This window comes from Phascolarctos cinereus, unplaced genomic scaffold (genome assembly GCF_003287225.1).
Source record: "Phascolarctos cinereus isolate Bilbo 61053 unplaced genomic scaffold, phaCin_HiC Scaffold_3;HRSCAF=262, whole genome shotgun sequence".
NCBI classification, from domain to species: Eukaryota; Metazoa; Chordata; class Mammalia; order Diprotodontia; family Phascolarctidae; genus Phascolarctos; species Phascolarctos cinereus.
The window spans coordinates 177698718-177721280 of NW_027555736.1; the positions used below are offsets into that span (position 1 = coordinate 177698718).

Below are 22563 nucleotides of genomic sequence, written 5' to 3' on the forward strand. Positions count from 1 at the left end.
CTGCATAACTGCCCTTACCAAGGGAGGCAATATGTGACATCAATTTGATGTGAACAGAGTTTTTGAGGCGAGAGAAGACTTTTTATCATAGACTCATTTCACTGTACATTTGAAGGTACCAGAGGTAGGGAAGGGAGGTTTCTAACCATCAAAAAAAAGGTATAATAACATCTTCTTAGAAACACTAAAGGCTAATTCTTCATTCCATGATAATGGAGAACAATGATAATATGGATAATGTAAATACACAAAGAGTCAAAAAATAGTTTTAGTCCCTCCAGTTGTTTCAACCTCCTTGCAACCAAATTCTTTTTTTTTTTGGCTAGGCAATGGGCTTAAGTGACTTGCCCAAGGTCACACAGCTAGTAAGTGTTAAGTGTCTGAGGCCAGATTTGAACTCAGGTCCTCCTGGATCTAAGGCTGGTACTCTAGCCACTGTGCCACCTAGCTACCCCATAACCAAATTCTTCAGTGGCATACATTTAAAGAATCTGTGGTATCATTATTACCCATTATCACTGAATGAAGTGTTGGTCATGGATGCTCTTGAGAAAATGGTACTACCCTTTTTATGTTTGGAAAGTATACATCTCCTACCTTTACCCTGCACAGCTACCACTGGAATACATACATAGAGACCTTCTACCTTCATTCATGGAACGGGCTATAGTATTGGACTGCATCTAATAAGATCAAACTTAATAGGGATATGTAAAGTTTTGCCATTGGGTCCAAACAATCAGCTTTGTAAGTATAAGACAGAGTTGAAAGCATGGCTTGATAATATATCTGGGGAAGAGATTGGTGGATGGATTGCAAGCTTCCTTTGTATCAATAATATGATGCAGCAGCCAGAAAAGCTACTACGATCTTTAGCTACATTCATAGGAGGCTAGCATTCAGAATAAGGGCAATGACAATGGATGAGTTCATATGATCATAAATTTTGAGAGAGAAGGTACCTCAGAGGCTGTTTCATCCTACCCCCACATTTTACAGGTGAGGAAACTGAGGCCTAAAGAAATTAAGTGATTTGCCCTTGGTCAAGGAGACGACAGAGTCAAGATAGATGATAGAGCCAAGATTCAAACTAAAGTCCTCTGATTTCAAATCTGGCACCCTTTCCACTGAACCACACAGGAAATGTCTAGCCCAAAGAAAAGAAGACAGACGGAACATGATAACTGCCATTGTGTATTTAAAGAGTTGTTATATGGACTTTTCTGTTGGTTCAAGAGGACAAAATGAAGTACTGTGGGTAGAAAATGAAGAGAGGAAGAGGTAGGCTTGATGTTAGGAAAAACTTCCTAATAATTAGAGCTGACCCAAAGTGGAATGGGCTGTCCCATTCTGGAGGGTTACTGCTTACTAGAGGTCTTCAAGAGAAGACTAGAGTACTATCCATTGAGGATGCTTCCAAGGGAATTCTGGGTGAGGTGTGGGTTGGACCAGACGACTTCTAGATCCCTTCAGATGCTAATCTTCTATATTCATTTCTTCCCAGCTCAAGTCATGGTGAGTGCCTAATGAAATTAGCTGGGGCTCAGGGGACAGTTAGGTGGAAGGAATAAAACCTCTGACATTTGGAGAAATCATAGAAGCCATCCTCTTCCTTTCCTCCTATGACAAGACTTATCACAGCATAGTAGAAAAAGTGTTGGGTTTATAGTCATACCAGTTACTATCTGTGAAAGTCACTTAATCTCTTTTGGTCTCAGTTTCCTCATTTGTAAAATGAGGGTTTGGATTAGATGACCTCTAAGGTCCTTTCCACCTCTAAATTCAGGATGTTACAATTTTTAAAACTTCCATCTTCTCTACTCACTTCCTTCTGCATTCCATCCCCATTAAGAGAAATTACACAAAACAAAAACAATACAGAAGAGGTTTAATTTATTGGTTACCCTTGAGAAATGGTTACATATAAAAATCTTGGGGAAAAATCCAATCCTATTCAATTACAGGTCAATAGAAATTCATTTTAAACCAAATTTCCTTTCGAGTCCATGAACACACATAAAAAAATAAGGCACCTCATAGTCCACATCCTTTTTTTTTTTAGAATAAAGGAGAAGTTTAAATACATGATACAGTTTATATTAAATATCTTGGGTAATGAGAAATCAGCAGAACTTTTTTTCAGCCTTATGCATTTGTTAGCCATTTGTGTGTTCTATGCATAAAATTGGCATTTAAAATTTTTCCTTAAGGCAACTTTGTGAATTATTGCTGATATTGGTATTTCCTTTCTGTACATCTTAAGTCTTCACAGATATTGCTTAAAGTCTTTACAAATATTGCTTCAGGAATGTTAACCTCTGAAACATAAAATATAGATGTCAGCCTCTTAATTTTTAATAACTGTAATACTTATATGTGCACAGATAAAACAAAGTTTATTGTCTCCCTCTGAATAAAAGTCATCCCATGCAAAAAACTTTCAACCACCTAGGAGGAGCCAGTGTCTCTTTCACCCAATTCAAAGGAAGTCATACAAAAGAAAAAAAACTGCTGTTATCACACTGAACAAAATATTTGAATTAATAATTACATTAAATACCCATATCTTTCTATTTATTCACATTCCACACAGTGGAAATTATCTCCTTTATCTTCAAATTTCTCTCTTCCCTTATCATAGTTATTATTACTTTTAATTTTAGTCTTTGAAGAAATGCAGATGTCAAAAACACTTAAAGTATATATATAATGTATATATAATATATGTATTTGAAAAGATGTCAGGTATATGCCATAATATGCAAATTCAGTGTTTGGCATTATTTTAATAGGAAAGATTGAAATCATTATATCTCTCAGTAAAAACAAATAAACCTACAGCAAATGCAGAAATGAATTATTGCATCATCAGTGAGTACCTGATATAATATGTAACCAATGTGGCATTTTAAGTAAATGATGGAAGATAGACTGTACTCATGCTAATCTTAACCAAGAGTGGCAGAATAAGACAAGTAGAACTATTCTCTTTGTTTGCCTAGTTATGCTTTGGGGGTAGTCATGCTGTTGATTATCCCAGGGAAGTTAATTATGAGGAAACTCTTTTTACTGTAGCCAAATCCTCCCCAAATGCAAGACTGTGGTACAGGCTACTAAAACGAGGATTATTGCTGGCCGCTTAAGTCATCTCTTTTTAACAAAATCACATGCCTGTGGCAGAGTTAAAACAACAAGAGAAATTCAGTGTTTACTGGTTCTGAATGTTATTTCTCCTCTCTAGTGTGGTTTTACATTTTCGGTTCCATTCTTGTTTCCTCTTCCCACTACCCATTTTGGCTTAGGCATTTGTGTGCTTAATTAAAGCCATTCTATGCTTTCCTGTTTGAGGATTTGAATGAAAGAAAGATTTGGGGCAGGGAGGATTAATACAAAGAGTAGACAACATGCTTCCACATTGGAAGTATGTTTGTGTGGGCATGGGAGGAGGAGTGTTTATGAGTGGACCTTGGGCCAAGGGTAAGATTGATCAGCAAGGAATTGGAAATGAAATTCAATCAGAAGTGAAAATTGAAAAAGGAATTCAAAATGAAACCCAGTGCTGGATCTTCAATTCTGTCTCAAAATACGTGGTTCTTGTTTATAGCTATTGGGTGGGACGACTTTGAAAATAATTTCTTGGAGAGTTAGCAGTGCCCTGAATTTTTTAACTCCTGGTCTTTGAGTTCCCATCCTCCTCCCCATTTGTGGAGCTGAGAAGGCACTGGGCAAGAAGAATATAGGTTTGATTTTGGTGTATAAAACCCCAAATTTTGGGAAAACAGTGTAGTCACACAGACACAGAGCTAGGCATGCCTACCCTCTGCAGTGTTCCATCTTAACCTTACATGAAGAATAAGTCAGGAATAGCCATTGGAAGCTGTCCCAGTTTATTTAGAGCAATACAGATAAGTTAACCAATAAATATCTGAATGATTACACATCAAATATACCAATATCATTTGTCAAGAAACAAAGTTTCTTATTCTGAATGCCTCCTTTAAAAAATAAATAAAATAGGGATTTCCCTTTAAATTCTGCACAGAGGACTATAGAGGTAAATGTTCCTATTCTTTATCTTTCTCTGTGAATCATACTAACATATGACTCTCCCAGGAGTTCTCTGTTCTTCCTCTCTTACCCTTTTTCTCTCTTTCCTCTTTTTTTCTTTCTCCTTTCTCTTATCTTCTCTTCCTTCTCTCAAAAACACTGGTTAAAATACAAAACACCACAACAATGTTGCCAGAACCATCCCTAGCTAAACAGATATCCCCACTGTGTTCCATGTTATCCTGGCATTTCTATACTCTATTTGACAAGTTCAGATCTGGCACAATTAGCATCAGGACTTCCTGAAAGAGCAAAAATTTTTAGCCAAAATTCTCATTTACAAAAGCAATGCTAAACCTGTGAAGAAGAAAAGAAAAAAAAAGTTGCTTGAGTCTTCTTTTAAAGAGATTTTTCCACACCATTTTCTCCATTAAAACATATCTCTTTTAAAAAGGGCGGGGTACCAGCTCTGAACTCTTCATGGCGAAGGAGGTCTGAGCGGTATTTCTCATGATCCGCAGATCATGGTGGTGGTAAGGGGCTATTTTAGGTTGCTTCACCTAATGCTGAAAATATTTGTGTCTTGAGTCTGGCCTTGGTGACTGTGTGTTGCTTATGTGCTCAGGGCCAATAATTAGAAATGGTAGGCGAACTAGGGCAGCTAAGTGGCACAGTGGATAGTGTGCGGGGCCTGGAGTCAGGAAGACTCATCTTCCTGAGTTCAAATCTGGCCTCAGACATTTACTAGCTGGGTAATCTTGAGCAAGTCATCTAACCCTGTTTGCCTCAGTTTCCCCCTCTGTAAAAGGAGCTGAAGAAGGAAGTGGCAAACCACTCCAGTATCTTTGCCAAGAAAACCCCAAATAGGGTTGAAAAGAGTCAGGACTGAACTGAGAACTGAGGCCAACTTTAATTTTGATCTTAAGTGATATTTTTCCTTATTCTCTGGGAAAACCAGGCTATTTAGCCTGGGAGAAAGGACAGGCTGGGGATTTTTTTGTGAGTTGTACAAATGATGGTGAATATCTATCAAACTAGCCTAGTTAGTAAGTGGGACAGCTGCCATGACATGAAATTTGAAGCCAGCCCCAACACTGAGACCATAAGAGATCCTCCATCTTATAGAAAATCTTCACAACCCTGTCTGGGGAATTTAGGGTAATCAGCATCTCCCATATACCTCTACCTTGTTGTCCTCAATCCTGTGTTATAAGAAGGTCAAGCAGCTTCCAAACCAATATGACTGATTCTATTCAGTAGCAGAATGTAGGTCCTTTAAGGGCAGGGGCTGTTTCATTTATGTCTTTGTATCTCTAGCACCTAGCAGAGTGCCTGGCATGTAATAAATTCTTGCTGAGTGAACAATAATATAATGATTTAATTTTCATAAGGCTTTAAGCCCTGTATTTATGGGGATGTAGGGCAGAGGAGGAGTGGGCAATAACAGTTTAGTTCTTTTTATATATTGTGAATTTCAGTGGGCTGGACAAATTAGCAAGACAGAAATTTGATCTTGGGTTGAGAAGTGCCACAGTTGAAAATTTGGCTCCCTACAAATAATGTCAAGAAAATTAGAGCTAAGGCTACCATATTTTATTCAGATCCATTTCAAAATGCACAACAGAGCTGAGGGTGTTATGCAAGACATTTATTGAGTCCTTGATTTACTTAGATTCTGTTTCATGCTGCAATAAAAATCTCTACTTCAAAGGATGATTTTACAGTGTTGTCATATTCAATTCCCTACACATACCCTACCTCAATCCTGCCAAGCTCATGTGAACTTTGCCCCTAAATTCTACCTCCTGGACCACTACTTGCCCTTCAGTGTCTCGCCTCCATTTTCTTGGCAATCCAAGCCTCCTTTAATTATCTGGAGTATTTTTGCAAAGAGGAAAGTACATAAAACCATGGTAAGAAGACAACAGGGATAGCTCACAGAGAGCAGTTTGGTTTGTAAACAGCTATTGATTTTGAGTTTGGGGGCATGGACCAAAAGTGGTTGAAAGGAACAGCTGGTTAGGAGAAGGAGCTTCTGAAATCATTTTTCTATGTCATGTATGGATCTGAAAGTAAGTCCCTTTCCATGGTCCCTTAAAAAAGCCCAGGGTAACCACTGTCCATGCAACACTCATTCTGAAGAGAATTTTAGATGCCTAAGAAGGCGCATTGAAGGCAGAGGCAAAGCAAGACAGCATCCCTGACCGACTGGTGATTTGCCTCAGGGAAGTTGCCAGGGATTTGGGTCATCTGCATCATCCCCAAGTGCAACAACTACTCTTTACATAATAGGAAATGTCCTCTAGAAGAGATTGTTTTATCCCCCATGGTGCCTCTGGACATGCATGCGATGCTCCAACGCACAGACAAATACACACGTGCATGCTCATGCCAAGAGGCAGTGAGTGGTTCTTCCTGCATCTGGGATTTGAGCATGGGAAGTGCCAAGCTGCCTTTGATTTGGCACCGTGCATATCTGGGGCTAAGTCATCAGGGTAGGCTGGGTGTCTGTGACCTAATCCAAATCAATAGATATGCAGCGACATTGCTTCACCCGGGTAACCCTTTTCTTCTTGGTTGGTGGCTGTAATTCAGGACAATTGAGTGTAACCATCATGGTGGTGAATTTCTTGGGCTTGCAGAAGGAACATGACTGAAAGGAGCCTTCCTCCTTCCGGATGTGCCTGGGAATGTAAAAGGAATTGCATTGGCCATAGCAAAAGCGGTTGATTATGGTGCGGCTGTTGCAACCCTCTTCATGTATGGTCTGTTTGAGAGGCTGTGTCTTACACCAGTCCCGCTTCAGGTATTTGCGTTCAGTCACATGCAGGGCCTCCTGGCTGGACTCCAGCACCTCTTCCCCGGGCATGGCAGTGCCCCGGCCCTGGCCCCGGCCCCGACTCCTGGATCCAGGCTGTTGGGGAGACTGAGTCTGCTCTGAGTCATTGTACTGATCCTTATCAGGAGGTGGGATGGCACCTTGAGAGCCTTTCTTTTTGCCTTCGGTGGCAGACAGCAAGGTTCCCAAGAGCAGAAGCAAAGCCCCCACAGTGTAGGCGGTTCGACCCATCCTAACAGAAAGGAAAGAGGGAGCAGAAAGGAGAATGCAATGATTATTCTTATATAGGAAATAAAAGAATCACCATGACTATCATATGGGAAAAGCACTTTCCATATATTATATCATTTGATCCTTCCAATACTCCTGTGAGTTAGAAGCTCACTCACGCCTGGATTCATTCTCAACCCCCTCAGCTATATCTCAAAATCTTCCTGAGCTCCCTTTCCAGCTCTCCTATATGTGATGTCTTCCCCCATTAGAACATATGCTCTTTGAAGGTAGGGATTATCCTTTTTATTTTTATTTTTTGTTTTTGTTTGTATCCTCGGTACTTGGCACATAGTATTTAATATAAACTCTATCTATCTATCTATCTATCTATCTATGTATCTATCTATCTATCTACTTATCTATCTACAACCCTGTGAGATAGGTACTATCATGACCCCCATTTTACAGATTAGGAAACTGGCTGACAGAACCTTAAATGACTTATCCCAAGTCACACAGCTAGTAAATGCCTCAAGCAGGATTAGAACTCAGGACTTCCTGACTCCAAGTCCAGGCAGCACTCCATCTTATGGTACCACTTATGTAATTTTGTAGGGGGAGAAGGAGTGTAATAGACAGAAAGACCATGAGTCTTAGAGTCAGAAGCTCTCCTTCAGGTTCTGCTGCTAATTTACTGAGTGACCTTAGACAAATCACTTAAACTGAACCCAGTGTCCTAGACTGTGTGGCTATGCATTATAAGAGAAAGCGCCATGGCCCGGGAGTCAGGAGAGATGAGATCCTGTTCCAGGTCTAGCAGTAACTAGCTCACAGTTGGCCATAAGAAAGTCATTTAATCTTTCTGTGCCTCCATTTCCTCATCTTTAAAACAGATGATCTCTATGGCCTTTTCCGGCTCTAAAATTCGGTGACAATTTCTGGTTTATTTTATGCCTTGGAGACTCAGTTCACAAACTTGCCCCAGGGTAGACTGAAAATCTATTGTGCTCTTTGCTTGAAGCTATCATGCTACTTCTCCTCATAGGCAGCCTGGTATGCCAGAAAGAGCTGAACTTGGAGATAGCAAAGGTCTAGGTCCAAATCTTAGCTCCAACACCTCCTAACTGTGCCATCACAGGCAAGTCATTCACCCTTTCTGAGTTTCAGTTTCCTCGTCTTTGAAATGGGGATAATAACTTCTATAGTAACTGGTCCCAATACGTGAGGCTCAAATGAAATAATAGATGAAAAATGTTCTGTGAACTTTAGAGAGTTATCTAAATGTCAGTTATTATTATTTCCCTTACCTGGTTTCCTGATGTTAGAAAGGAATTGCAGATTTTCACTGTCTGTCTCCCCCTCCCCACTCTTACTTTGCCCTGACTTTAAAATTTTACACATGAGAAGCAACCAGTGAAAATTGAATGGTAACTTTTAACAATTTCCTCCCACTCCCCACCATAAGAATATAGTGGATCAGACTCTATAAAGAGCAGTGTTCAAATTGAGCCTCTTTTTATTTGCTACCTATTTGACCTTGGGCAAGTAATTTCACCTTTCTGAGTCTTAGTTTCCCAATCTGTAAAATCTAGAAGGTAGATATCTAAGATTTACTCCAGCTCTAAATCTATGGTGCAATAATTATCCAATTTATCCAAAAGATCCAATAATTATCCAATTATCTAAAAGACAACAAAATATGTGAAAAAATATACATTCCACAGGCCCAAGGAAAACACTGTCTTTCAACCCTAAGAATAGTGTGGAATTACAACCACAAGCTGTCAAATATAAAACCGTATGTCAATAACACAGTATCAGGATTTCTGACACAACCTAATACTTTGCGGGAAGTGAAGACTCAAAGAAAAGAATGTGGCATTTTCATTCCAGCTCTGACTTCGAATTTCCTGGCTTTTGTCAGTTTGTGTTACAACATCACTGTTATTTAACAGAGTAAATTTCCCCCCAAAAAAATTATTAATTCCTTGTTTTGTCCTAAAAAATATTTTTTTCCCTAAAAAATTTAGTGTTAAAACAGTGCATGTTTTCTCCAGAGACCAAGATGACTTGAGCCAGAACTGTTCCATCTCCCAGGCAAATATACTTTGTACTTCAGCAACCCTTAGAAGTCTGTGTTATTTACTCAGAACAGCGCCAGTATCTAAAATAAAATTCAAACCAGTTGCTGCCCATTTCAGTGGAGGAACACAGGAGATAGCCCCAGGCCTCCATACTAGAGAATCTACTACTGCAGATACCTGCCAAAAATGGATCCCAATCCATCTAGGTCCAATTTCAGGCTGTATTATTTATTCATGGTTAGTTGTTTGTAATAGAGGACATTTCTAATAATAACAGGTAGGATGGATAAAGTGTTTTTGGTTTGCAAAGTGCTTTACAAATATTACCTCCTTTAATGCTCACAACAAACCTGGGAGATAGGGGCTATTATAATCCCCATTTACAGATGAAGAAACTGAGGCAGATAATGGTTAAGTCACTTGCTCAGGATCACCTAAGTAGTAAGTGTCAGAGGATGGATTTGAACTCAAGTTTTCCTAACTCCAGATATAACCTTGATGCCTCATAAGAGAACATTTGTTATAAAGAAAGAATATAGAATCATAGAACTTACAGCTTAAGGGGATCTTGGAAATCATCTAACCCAACTCCATCATTTTATGCATAAGGAAACTGAGGCCAAGAGGCTAATTGATTTACCAAAGGTAAATAGTCACACAGTAAGGACTAAGTAGCTGGTGTAGCCCATACTCCCAACCATAATCTTCCAAGGTCTCCTGACACAGTGGCAGGTGGATTGAGGCATCCAACTAGCCCAGTAGAAGTAGAAGGAGAGGATGACTTTAAAAAGGAATAGAATGAGGGGGTATATTAGGGTAAATGAAGAAAGGTTTACAAGTCCTCCCCACTAATCTCATAGCAGGCAACAGACTTGCTCCTTTAATTTAACCCTTTGTCTCTTCACAAGAAGAAAATGTTTCTGTTTAAAGAGATCTGTTATATAATGGCTGCTATTTCAAATCAAGGTGAGGTGAGATGGGGAATGGAGAAGTAGAATGAAATTATATGGAGAAAATTTTTTATCAGAGAAAATATGCAAATAAATTGGTAGTATTCTGTCCCTTTACACATGAAAGAACTATTTTCTCATCCCCATTTTATTTTATTTTTTTAGGCAATTAGGGTTAAGTGACTTGCCCAGAGTCACACAGCTAGTAAGTGTCAAGTGTTTGGTCTGAGGCTGGATTTGAACTCAGGTCCTCCCAACTTCAGGGCCGGTGCTCTATCCACTGTGCCACCTCGCTGCCCCTCATCCCCATTTTACAGAGAGGCAATATGCCTTATATAAATTCACCTCACAGATCAAACGAGTGGCAAAGCCCAGACTAGTGCTCAAGATTTCTAACTTTCAGCCCAGCGAGGTCTCTGCTAGCCTGGCCAGCCTTCCAAATCATGCCTTGCTTTTTCTAAGGAAACTCCAAAGTCCATTAGTTTTATGAACTGGTCTTAGGCCAAATTCTGTGGGGTTTATTTTCTAATTGAAGTCATTTTTATTCACTACTATGAGGCCAAAAAGAAAGCAGTAAGTTCAAAACCATGTTTCACTTGTCAAATACCATATAAAAGTCACCAAATGTGGTTTTTAATTTTAATTTGGACAGGCTCTGTTCTTCCTATGGGAGCACACATGTCCCATAAGCCAAGCCCAAGGGGAAGGGGGAGGGTGGCAAACTTTATCTTTTCTTAATTAAAACAAAATTACAGATTTCTTTATTTTAAGATTTAGTAGTCTGGCACAGCCCGGAAAAATTACTATGAATTTTTTTTAAAGCATAACTACTGTTAACTTTAAAGATCTTAAGTACTTAATGTGGACCATTTGAATTCTTAAACATTATGGCAGGAGTAAAGGCCAACTTCAAAAATTCCAATCAACCAAGGTCTCTGTTTCCTGGAAGCCAATAGTACTCTGAAGAGTAGGGGAAGAAGGGGTTGTTGAAAGCTCTGTACCCTATATCTTTGTGGTAAGTTAAAGGGAGTCTGTGCTGTTAACTAAGTAAAAACATGGAACCCTGAATTTGGGCTCTGTTGAGCCAAGGATGGAGGTCACTTTTCCGTTACTGTTAGTTGGAACATTCCCCACTCCCACCTTCTAAGTCTTCTGCCCAACACTTTGTATTTTTTAAAGAACGTGAATGTGAAGGGGGAACAATAAAACTTATGGGTCATATCCCCTCCATTAAATTTTATGATCCATGAAGAGCTGTGTCATTACTCATCTTTGCATCTCAAGCATGTAACACTCATAGTAAATGCCTGAATAAATGCTATCTTGATTCATCTTAGTATCCTGAAGAACTGGAAGTGTCTTGTGCACAGCAGGTGGTCAATAATTATTAATGACAATGATGTCCCAGAATAGGTTTTTTATGAATGGACACTATGTTCACCAATGGATCTCCCATTGTTTATGAGGACCATATGTGTTCTGAGTATTTCCATTTGTTGTACTATCCACTTACATAACCAAGCTAGATCATTATTCTAGTAGCAAAGTTAAACAAAATTAACAATGAAGAGCAATATAAGATCATCTCTGTCGTTTACACATGTGATTTTAGACAAGTCATTTAACTTTTCTAGATCTTATTTGCCTCACCTATAAAATGAGGAGTTTTGATTTGGTAGTGTTTAAGGTCACATCTAGCTCTTTGGGTTGGATTCTATGATCCTTTGGACTCACTTTTGTGTCAGTTGAAGGCAGAAGCGTACTAGAGCCAGCTCATACTTTGACAGACAATTACCAAATGTTCAGTGTGGGCATTTACATTTCAGAAGTCGGTGAATGCTATAAATCAGGGCTTGATTTAATGTTCTGTTGATTTTCTAGGCCTAAGAAAGTTACGGAGAAAATATTAATAATGTAAATTACACTTTAAAATGTCATGCCTACCTTTTTTTTCTAGAAGGCTGGTTGTTAAACATTTACCAGCACACCAGTGAACAGGTTTTGTCAACACATTAGAATCTATATCAATTTTCACTGAATATTCTTCTATGTCATCTGGTCAGATTTTTGTGAAAAGCCATCTGTGTAGCTTCTATCTCTTGGGCAAGTCATCATTTTTATCTTTCCTCACAGGTTTTTCTTCCCCTCCCATCTCTTTAAAACCTGACCAAAAGTATATCTCTTCCCACCTGATCCTTTCCTTCATGACTGAGAAAGTTTGCATGAAAGATACTCATTGTGTGTGACATGCTGATTTGCAGGTCATTGTGGTGGGTGCCAACTACTGCATAGGCTTCAGGAGCACAATCTTCTGGATCTTAAAGAACAAAAAAAAAATCAAACTAGTTTGCATAATCTATTTTTAATGCTCTTTACATAAGACAGAATCTATTATCTTACTGAATTTGGGACTGTTTCCTTTTTACTCTGCTCTCTCAGCATTTCATAATTTGGCCAACTATGCCACATCTACTCATAATAACATCCAGCATTTATATAGCATTTTAAGGTTTGCAAAGTGCTTCACAAATCTTATCTCATTTGATCCTCACAACAACTCTGGATGCCAGGTGCTATTATTACTCCCATTTTACAGATAAGGAAACAGGTAGAGAGAGTTTAGGTGACTTACACAGTGTCTGAAACAAGATTAAAACTCAGGTCTTCCTGACTCCAAGTCCAGTCCTCTTTCCAATAGCTGTCTAGTTTTTAAAAGTTTGACATAATAAATACAGTAGAAAAAAGCTATAAAGAGGTCAGAGGATTGTGCCTAGGCTTTTGGGTAATTCTCAGTGAATAAATTTTGGAAAGGCACCTAGAAAAGACACACTTTTAATGTGATCATCAAGTTGTTTTTCCTCACCTCCTTAAAAAGATGCTGGTGATGATCACCTATACTCTATATACTTTTTGGATGATGTGACTCTTTTCTTCCCAGGCTTATAGTCTAGGAAGGACAGAGGGTAGAAGTGGGAAAGAGTTGGGTATATTATTGTTTTAGAGCTAAGCTAAATTAATCAAAACTCAAGATAATGATGTAACAATGATAATTATAAAATGAAATAATCTAGAATTTTCTGACTACTGAACTCACCAAAGGAAAAAAGTAGACTCTACATGTTTTTAAAAAATGGCAGTGAATAGAGCTCTGGCCTTGGAGTCAGGAGGACCTGAGTTCAAATCCAGCCTCAGACACTTGACACTTACTAGCTGTGTGACCATGGGTAAGTCATTTAACCCCGACTGCCTCACCAAAAAGAAAAAAAGAAAAGAAAATGCCTATGAAGAACCAGAAACTTATCCATCCGCTGTATGTTACAAGTGCCCAAACTAACAAATTCTGAAACTGAAGGCACCATTAGTTAAGGTGGACTTGTCTCCATCTATTGCATAGACCAGATGATCAGACTCAAATCCAATTCACTTGCAAGTCATGGCATTATCTTCCTGATGTCAGGGTCCTCTTCAAGAACAAAGGACAAACCACACACAACACAAGACCAGATGACACTCAGAATCAGAAGACACAAAAATTTAGGAGCTGAGAATTTATAGAATTATTAGTATATTAAAATAGGTTGAGAAAAAATTATTCTGTAATAATCTAACTCCATTAATATGGTGATGTCAAGGCAAATTCATGTTACATACAGGTTTTTTGTGTTAGTATAAATCTACTCTAGGGTACATGATCTGACACCATGAATGACTGAATTTGTAGCGTATACAAGGGCAAGTTTTTACTTACATTGTGGGCATGAAGGATTTTTTCCCTTAAAACTGCATTTTTTGGAAATGTTGTAAACCTGCACTTAGCATCATTTATTTAGAGCTAGAAGGGGCCTGGAAGGTCATCAAAACTAATCCCCTCTTTTTACAGATGAGAAAACTGAGGTATAAAGGAATTAAGTGACTTGTCCAACATCACACAAGTAGTAAAGAGCAGAGCCAGAATCTGAATCCAGGTTCTCTGTCTCTAAAACCAGTGTGCTTTCCACACTGTACCAGGCTACCCTCAATTGAATAAGACTTATTTTTCATCTTCTTTGTTTTTGATGAAGAAAAGAAATATATATATATAATATACATATATATATACATATATATATGTATATATATATATATATATATATATGTATTATGAATTTACTTCTCTAGGACTGGGTGCTATAGAAAATCATTTTAACATATAAGCAACAAAGGTGATATCTGACCTCATGATTCATTCCTGTCATCCAGCCCATAAGTTCACCTCCCCCCACACACACACGCATGCACCCACAAACACTAAAAATAAATGGTTTTTCCCAACTCAGTGTCTCAGATTAGTCATTTCTGAGATATGCTTCCCTCACAAGATTCATTGTAGACAATGCTATTTCCCAGCATTACCTCTTAGAGCAGTTGTATCTCTCGTAGTATATAAAGTATCCTTTATGTAAAGTATATAGTAGTAGTATAGTAGTATACTGTATAAAATATATAGTACATAAAACAAAATCTTTAAGCAGACAGAAAGAGAAATGCCCTTGTAACACATTTAATTTATGTCTTTGGTACTAACGATAACTTTTCTAGATAAATTGCTTTTGACTCTGGAGTATAGAAAGTCTGGAGATATAAATGTCGCCATTCCCCCATATATTTATTTAGCACAGTGTTCTAACAGGGAGCTTCAATTTGGAAGACAGAGGCAGATCAGAACCACATTGCTGATGCATAATCAGATCAGGGCAAAAAGCCTGAAAGTCCCATATTCCTGAGTCCTAGTCAGAGACTGTACAAAGATGAGGAAATGAATCATGTTTCTATTCTTCTCCAGTGTGGCCATTATAGTTAGCGCTTGCAGAGACCCTGTTATTCAATGCTTTCCCCAATCTTTCATTTAACAGGGTTTTTTTTTTGCTTTCCCATGAATTTTATATTTCTCTAGGCTAGATCCTACAAGTTGCTAGTTTTTCCCTCAAAAAGACTATATGACAAAAAATAACGAACCTATAAGACTATCAGACCCACAAAACACAAAATGAAAATGCTAAGCACAGCAATAACCTTAAGGTTTTTCTTTTTTTAAAGTGGCCATAGTTCTGAAGATGCCTTAAAGAAAATTTCATGCTCAAAATGAAACAGTAGTTTGCCAAGGAAGACTAGTTAATTCAGCTGGATTACTTTAGACTTTAGGTTATGCTAGATAGAGGCTGAATCTGAATCATGCTCTTAAGGTTCTATTTGGGTACTTTGGAAAGCTTTTGAGATAAATCCTTAGGATTCATTTCACTCTTACAGAGTTATCTTAACCTTTTTCCTTCTCTTTGTTTTTACTTTCATGTATAGACAGAAAGAAGTACTCCTCTAGGGCCTATAGGGCAATTTAAACAGAAAATAACACAATGGATTGATTTGATCAACTCCTTTCCTCCAAGCATCACTTTGGGGAAAATAAACAACTATTCATAAACATCACCTAGATTTGCTGCTTCAGTTGGAAGATTCCACAACCAATTCCGGCCTCGACAATGAAAGACCTACCAAAGTCTTAGCAATGAAACACTCTGAGTTTTGTTGTTAAGGTTGTTATCATTAAAAGGCTTACAGATTCTGCTAAAAGGAGGTAGTGGAGAACTTGAAGTGGAAACAAAGGAAGGATACAACAAAACCCAGCAGGGAAGCAATTCGTTTCTGATTCTGCAACCAGGAGATGAACTTCCCTAAGAAAAATGGAGCCTGCCTCTCTCTCTCTCACTGTCTCTCTCTCTGTCTGTCTCTCTCTGTCTCTGTCTCTGTCTCTTCTCTCTCTCTCTCTGTCTCTCTCTCTCTCTCTCTCTCTCTCTCTCTCTCTCTCTCTCTCTCTCTCTCTCTCTCCTCTCTCTCTCCTTCCCCTACGTTCACTCAAGATAACCTACGCTCCCTTCAAATATCAATTGGTAAACTGGAGCCCCCACGGTAAGGTGTGTTAGAGCTGCAAAGCCCATTGTTATACGATGCAGAAAAGAGGACATGGGTGGCATTTTGATTTTCACTGAACATTAATACATTAGGGAGGCAGCCTGGCACAGGATTAGAGGGGGAGGCTCAGGAGTCAGAAAAGACTTGGGTTCATACAACTTGACCACGGGCAAAGCCCCTAACCTCTCAGCGCATTAGGCAACTCTCTAAAACGGAATTTATCAACGAATTGCCTATCTGCACCATTGGGTTCCACAACTAGAAGGCACCACCCCCCTTAAAATCACAAGTTTCTATTAAAAGGGAATGGATGGGTTGGGGAGGGGGGAGATTAATTTCAACATTGATTGTATTAGCCCCTAGGCAACTGAACTTTCTACAGGGTTGTTTGTAACGGCAAAAAAGCCTGACCAAATAGGGCCCGCCTAGAAGATGAGTCCCTGAGATGAGGCGGGATTGCAAAACTGCCCGAAGCTCCAGGCTTTCTCGTGACAGACAATCTATTTCCCCAGAGATCCTGTCACCGGCTGCCTTTCGAGAACCTGAGCGGCGACTGCCCCTTTTGACTGACAGTCGAGAGGAAAAAGGGAATAGGGAAGCAGGGAGTTGGGACGGACATCTACAACTTTTTAAAGTATCTTCCAATGTATACATAAGAGTTCAGTGGGAGAAGAATGGAATGTCATCCAGGGCTGAACTAAGTGTAGGATTGTCTAAGGATAGGTCCCTGGGGTCTCCAATTTTGTGCTCTAGGGCTTTCTGGCTCACTTAGGTTTATAAGCTCACACACGTTCCCCTGAGCCAGAGTCGCCTTTTACCAGGTGCGCAAGGGCGCAGGCGAAGTGTTCTCACACTGCAGCTACTGTATTCGCACTACCCTTCGGATTTCCCTTCTCTCCTAGCTCTCCAACTTTGCGCGACTAGTAGGAGATAGACTGGCGCCGACTGAACACACACACACACACACACACACACACACACACACACACACACACACACACGCACACACACACACAGACCACATCACACGCACGCACTCTAGCACTCACAGAAACACAGGCACGAGCACACCTGAGAAATTCACATTCTCCTCCCGTTACCCCCCCACCGCCACCACCGCGGTCGCCCCACCACCAAGTCTCGGATTCAATCCCCTGCTGTGCCCGGATCAGAAAGGATGACCCCACTGCTCCCCAAGTCTCAAGTCCTCCCCCATAAGGGAGATGAGACGTCAAGGCTGCAGCTCCCCAGCGCTTCCCTCCCTGACGGATGGGGTCTCTTCCCGCCTTTTAGGGGAGCAGGAGGAGGTCTGGGATGGTAGGAAGTAAGGTGTAGGAAAGCAGAACAGGCGCTTCCCCAACAGGCTTGACCTCTACGGGTTCCATTGCAGAGAAGCAACCTGCAGTTCGGGACAGCTCCTTCCCTGGAGCTTGCGATCCTTCTGGGTATAGCCGGCTGTCAGCAGACACCTCCTCCCGGGAGAGCAAGGAAGGAGGATCCCAGCATGGACTGGGGGCTGTGGGCTGCGCTGATGGAAGGGCTCGAGATTCACTATAGGAAAGCTCTCCTCGTCGGATCTGCGCCCAACCAGGCACTGGCATCAGTTGGGCTCAACTCACCTGTTCCGAAGCGTCCTTTTTTCTTCTCTTCTCTTCGTGACGGAGGGGTTTTGTAAGTCTTCCTGAGTCGCCGAGACTGCCCCAGGGGCTGGTTCCGCGCCCCCTGACCCCCCTGGGGCGGCACACTGGGTTAGCTTGGGAGCTGCGACTGTGTCAGCGCTGCTGGATTGGCCCCCGAGTCCATGGAGGTAGCGCCGAGTGCCTCAGCATCTCGGCGTCTCCCATTTAAATGTCCGCCGGCTGAACGCTGCGCTCCGGGGCCTCGCCACATCATTGGCCAGGCGCCGCCCGGCCCGGACCCGCTATTCCGCCCCCTTTTCCCGTTACTGAGTCCCCCCTCCTTCCTCCCCTCCCCATACACCCCCCTCCCTGGCTCCCAGCGGGGACCCCTACCAGACTGAACCCGCCTCCTTTTCTCCTCCCTCCCCAAAGCCCCCTCCCTCTGCCGAGGCCAGCGGGGAGAGGTCACCCCAGGGGACCGCGCCTGGAATGCACAGCAAATCACATTTTCCGCTCCCGTTAGAAGGGGAAGATCGGTAGGAAATCCCCCAGCCTTCCCACCCCCTCATTTTCTCCTCCCCTGCCCCCAGAGCTTTGCCTTTCTCTCCTTCTGAGGTTTCTTTCATTGCCTTGTCGGTCGCGATGTCCTGATAGAGATCTGTGTCACGACAGAGGATGCGGTTTATTTTCGTCCCAACATAATATCGATCAGAGAAATCGGGACCCTGAGGACTCGGGGATCCCAGGGGTTTGATTCTAGGCCCCCAGATTTGAAATGGACCTCAACGACCCACTTAGCCACCCAGAACTCAACCACCACAGATCTCGGAGTACTTAATCCGCCTATCAACATTTCTTTTTCCATCCCCTCACTCTCCTTTTCAGGGTCTCTTTTAAATGCAGACTAGCTTTTTAAATGCAGACTAGGCTACAGATGTTTTGCGGTATCCTTCAGAAGTAAGGAGGGAAAGTGGAGGGAAAAACCTTGAAGGGACAAAATTCAGTCGACCTCGCAGAGGGAAATATTTACTAATAGAGAATCAGGTAACTGTAGCAATCAGAGATAATTAAATCTCGAAAATCTAACTCGGGAAAAGTTAGATGCAGAAATGTAATACTAAAAAAGGCTGTCAGTCTTTGGATGTATATGTGCACCTATATTATTATTATTCATCCAGTTAATATATGAGACACTTCTAGGCACATGGATATTGTGCGCATGTTTTTAAATAGGAGTAAGGACTTCTCACGTTTGCCTTCCTTGGCCGTCCCACTCCCATATCATACAGAAGAAAAAAATTTACATCCATTTAGTCGGCTTGGAAAAAAAAAATAGCCCTGTTATTCCGAACACTGTGGAAATTGTTTTGTGTGTATCTGCCATGACCCAGAGAAAAATTGGCCAGTTTTCTTTATCTGCAATCAGCCTTGCTTAGACGTAGAAAAACATTAAAAGTTATACAAAAGAACATTTTAAAAGAAGCAAATCTGAATGTTGGCTTCATTTGTGACAATGAAATCTACAAAAAAAAAAAAAGAGAGACAACGAGGATTTGAAAACCAGTTGCCATGAAATGCAAAATCAGAGAAAGTTAGAGAAAGTTCCCTTTTGGAAAGGGAACTTGCTGCTGATATAAAGTCAGAGACAACAATCCTAATGGTTTTAAATGACCTTACACGTTTTTTCCCAAATTCATTTCTTGGAATGAGCAACTTCCACAAACATATGGACTATAACATCTGAATGGGTGCCTTATGTCAAACCAGTTTAACACCCAACAGCTATCTGAAGAGAGTGGTTAACATAGACATAAAATATTAGGGTATGAGTATTTAACCAAGAATTGCATGAGACAAAGCCTACACTGGACTGTCTTGATTTAAATTGGTGGAGCCAAATTCTGTCATTGAATAAACTGCTCTTCAATGTTTCAGATGCCTAATCTCACTGGTGCCAGTGTTGTCTCCAACTGACAAAGATTATAATCCTTATTTTTAGTATTCATCATTATTGTGTCTAGAAAAATCCATTACCTAGTGATCACTCTTACCTTCGAGAATAATGCTTTTTATTATCTCTTCTTTAAATGATCCCATAAATATTATGCACTTTGCTGGGACTAAAGAACAAGTTTATTACAGCATGAGGTCTATAGTGATGAGCTTCTCGGAATTTAGCTAGGTTAGTCTTACTCAAAAGAATTTCATCCATGAAAGGCCCATTCTAGGCTCTTTTCCAGCTTGGTAGAGACCTCTACTAAGTTTGTACTTAGTTCTCAAAGGCTATAAATTAGGAACAAAGTGAACACGTTTTGGCAGTTCATTAACAGTAAGACTATGTCTAATTCCAGTGCCATTTTAAAATGTTTTGATGCCTCTGTGTGTGTGTGTGTGTGTGTGCGTGTGTGTGTGTGTGAGAGAGAGACAGAGACAGAGACAGAGAGATAGAAAGACAGAAAGAAACAGAGAAACAGAAAGAAACGGAGGAAGGGAGGAAGGAAGAAAAATATGATTTTTAGAGACTAGTAAACTATTTAAGAATTGAATCTCCTTCATTCAATGATCTTTTGTCTTAAACTCTAAGTAAATTGTGGAGCCCACTAATGATAATAAATGAGTACCTTAATTCAATTGAAATTGACAAATATTTATTAAGTGCCTACTATGTGCAAGGCACTATGCTAAGTGATGGGTATATGAAGACAAAAATGAAATAGACGCTGCCTTCAAAGAACTTATATTCTATGGGGGGGTATTTGCAATACGTATGCAGAGAAGTAAATGGGGGGGGGAAACAGGCAAAGAAATACAAACTAATTCCAAGGGGGAAAGACTGCTAATATCTACGAGATTCTGTAATAATATACAAGACTTCCATATGCATTGTTCCTCTAGCATCATCCTCATGGGGTAAGAAAAACTATTTGGATTGCCATCAATTTCATTTGTTTGCATAGTGAAGCGATAGACTAATGGGTTTGGATTTGCTGGGACTAAAGAGGTAGATTCTTACACCAAATGATCTATTGTAATGATGTGAAGAGCCATTTAAAAACTTGGAGAATTGTTATCTTTGACCTTAGATTAGCAGGCTTCAGAGTCAGGAAGACCCAGGTTCGAATCCTGTCTCTGGTACTAGCACATGACAGTGAACAAGTAATAATCTCCCAGAGGTTCCCTGCACCCCCAGTTCTCTAGAATTTTAAATTTCTGAACAACTATTATTCTGGTAGAATAGAGGGAGTTTCCTAACCAGATGAATGAAAGCAGATTGTGACACCGTCCCCAAACCCCAAGAAAAAAGTGTGTTTACAATGCAAACTATCTCTAGGTTCTGATCTAGGTGGAAGGTCCAATAGAATATGAGTTCCTCCAAGACAGGGATTGCTTTTCACTTTTGTATTTGTATCTATCCCTAGCCTAACCATGATTTGCTTGTAGTGGAAACTTAATAAATGTTTGTGGAGTGGAAGTGAATTGAACTGAAGCATAGGAAATTAAACCAAAGTTGCTGGGGTGAGGTAGGGAGCAGAATGGAAAGGTCAAACCAGTTTGCCTGAGCTCATATATCTAAACCTTCTATTTTTAGTAGGTATAGAGTGGGGAGACAAGTGAACTAAATGGGTCTGTACAAGGATAAAATTTATCTTAACAACAACCAATTCCCCTTAACAATTTTTTTTTCCAAATCATTTTCGGACTACAAAATAGATATTGTAGGCAGCTAGGTGGCATAGTGGATACAGCACTGGTCTTGGAGTCAGGAGGACCTGAGTTCAAATCTGCCTAAGACACTTACTAGCTATGTAACCTTGTTTGCCTCAGCTCCTCATCTGTAAAATGAGCTGGAGAAGGAAATGGCAAACCACTCCAGTATCTCTGCCAAGAAAACCTCAAATGGGGTCACAGAGAGTCAGATATGACTAAAATGACTCAACAACAATAAATAGATATTAACTGAGACAGGATACCTTAATTCTAACCTGAGCTTGGCTACTGATTTGAAAGATCATTTGCAACTGACCACCAAGGAGTGCTACTTTCCTCTTGCTGTGCTTTCACCCTTTGGTTTGAGAACTGAATTACCCAGTAAAGTCTGTAGATCAGGTGTAAGAAGACCTGAACATTTTTGTAGACATGATGAACTTGAACAGATCATTCCACAAATTTCTCTGCCAAAAAGATGCCATCTGGAAGACATTGTGTTTAAAGTATACCATACCTCTCAGCTTCAGTTTCCTCATCTATAAATAAGAAGTAAGAGGTTGAATTAGATTGTCTCTAAGGTCCCTGGCTCTAAATCTGTGATTCTGTAATCTCTCTCCTCCCCTCTCTTCTTCCTCCCTCTCTCCATTCTCCTCTTTCTCCCCCTTCCTCCCTCCCCGTGATGAGATCATAAATAGAATACTCCTTCAGAGGATCATAGTACCCTATTCATTCAAAACTGACCAATAATACTTAATATCTTTAAATATTTTAAAGCTTACAAAATGTTTCTTTACAAAATTTCTTGATCCCATCATAATCTCCTATCATTCCATCTCCCCCTGAGCCTCATTTCTCCTAAACCTATTCTTTGTCCTCCAGGGAACTTCTAGCCTCTCTGCCCCTCAGTGTTCTCCCAGGCTGTATTCTATTTTTTGTTTTTGTTTTTGTTGAGGCAATGGGTAACCCTAGTGCCTAGGGTCACACAGCTAGTGAGTATCATCCAGGCTCCATTCTGGCTTTGTTTTCCTCCTTTTCAAATCTTGATCCTAGAGATAACCAATTCAAATCCCTACTGTCCTCTCTGGTCAAACCTGAGCTTCCTTATCTATTGCCACTCATACCTAAGCAAACCACAACCTCAGATTACCCATAATGCC

The 22563-nt window shown here is 40.3% G+C and overlaps 1 protein-coding gene across 1 annotated transcript; it reads right to left on the reverse strand.

Moving 5' to 3' along the window:
* Positions 1 to 1876: 1876 nt before the first annotated feature.
* On the reverse strand, positions 1877 to 17953 carry GREM1 (gremlin 1, DAN family BMP antagonist). Its single transcript, XM_020995779.2, has 2 exons — positions 17699 to 17953; positions 1877 to 7118 (listed from the first exon to the last, which is right to left on the reverse strand). The coding sequence occupies exon 2, from the start codon at positions 7115 to 7117 to the stop codon at positions 6563 to 6565; it is 555 nt and encodes a 184-aa protein (XP_020851438.1). The 5' UTR covers position 7118; positions 17699 to 17953; the 3' UTR covers positions 1877 to 6562.
* Positions 17954 to 22563: the final 4610 nt, after the last annotated feature.

Excerpts from the sequence above, each read along its gene's own strand:
- GREM1 (XM_020995779.2), bottom strand. The coding sequence starts at position 7,117 with ATGGGTCGAACCGCCTACACTGTGGGGGCTTTGCTTCTGCTCTTGGGA.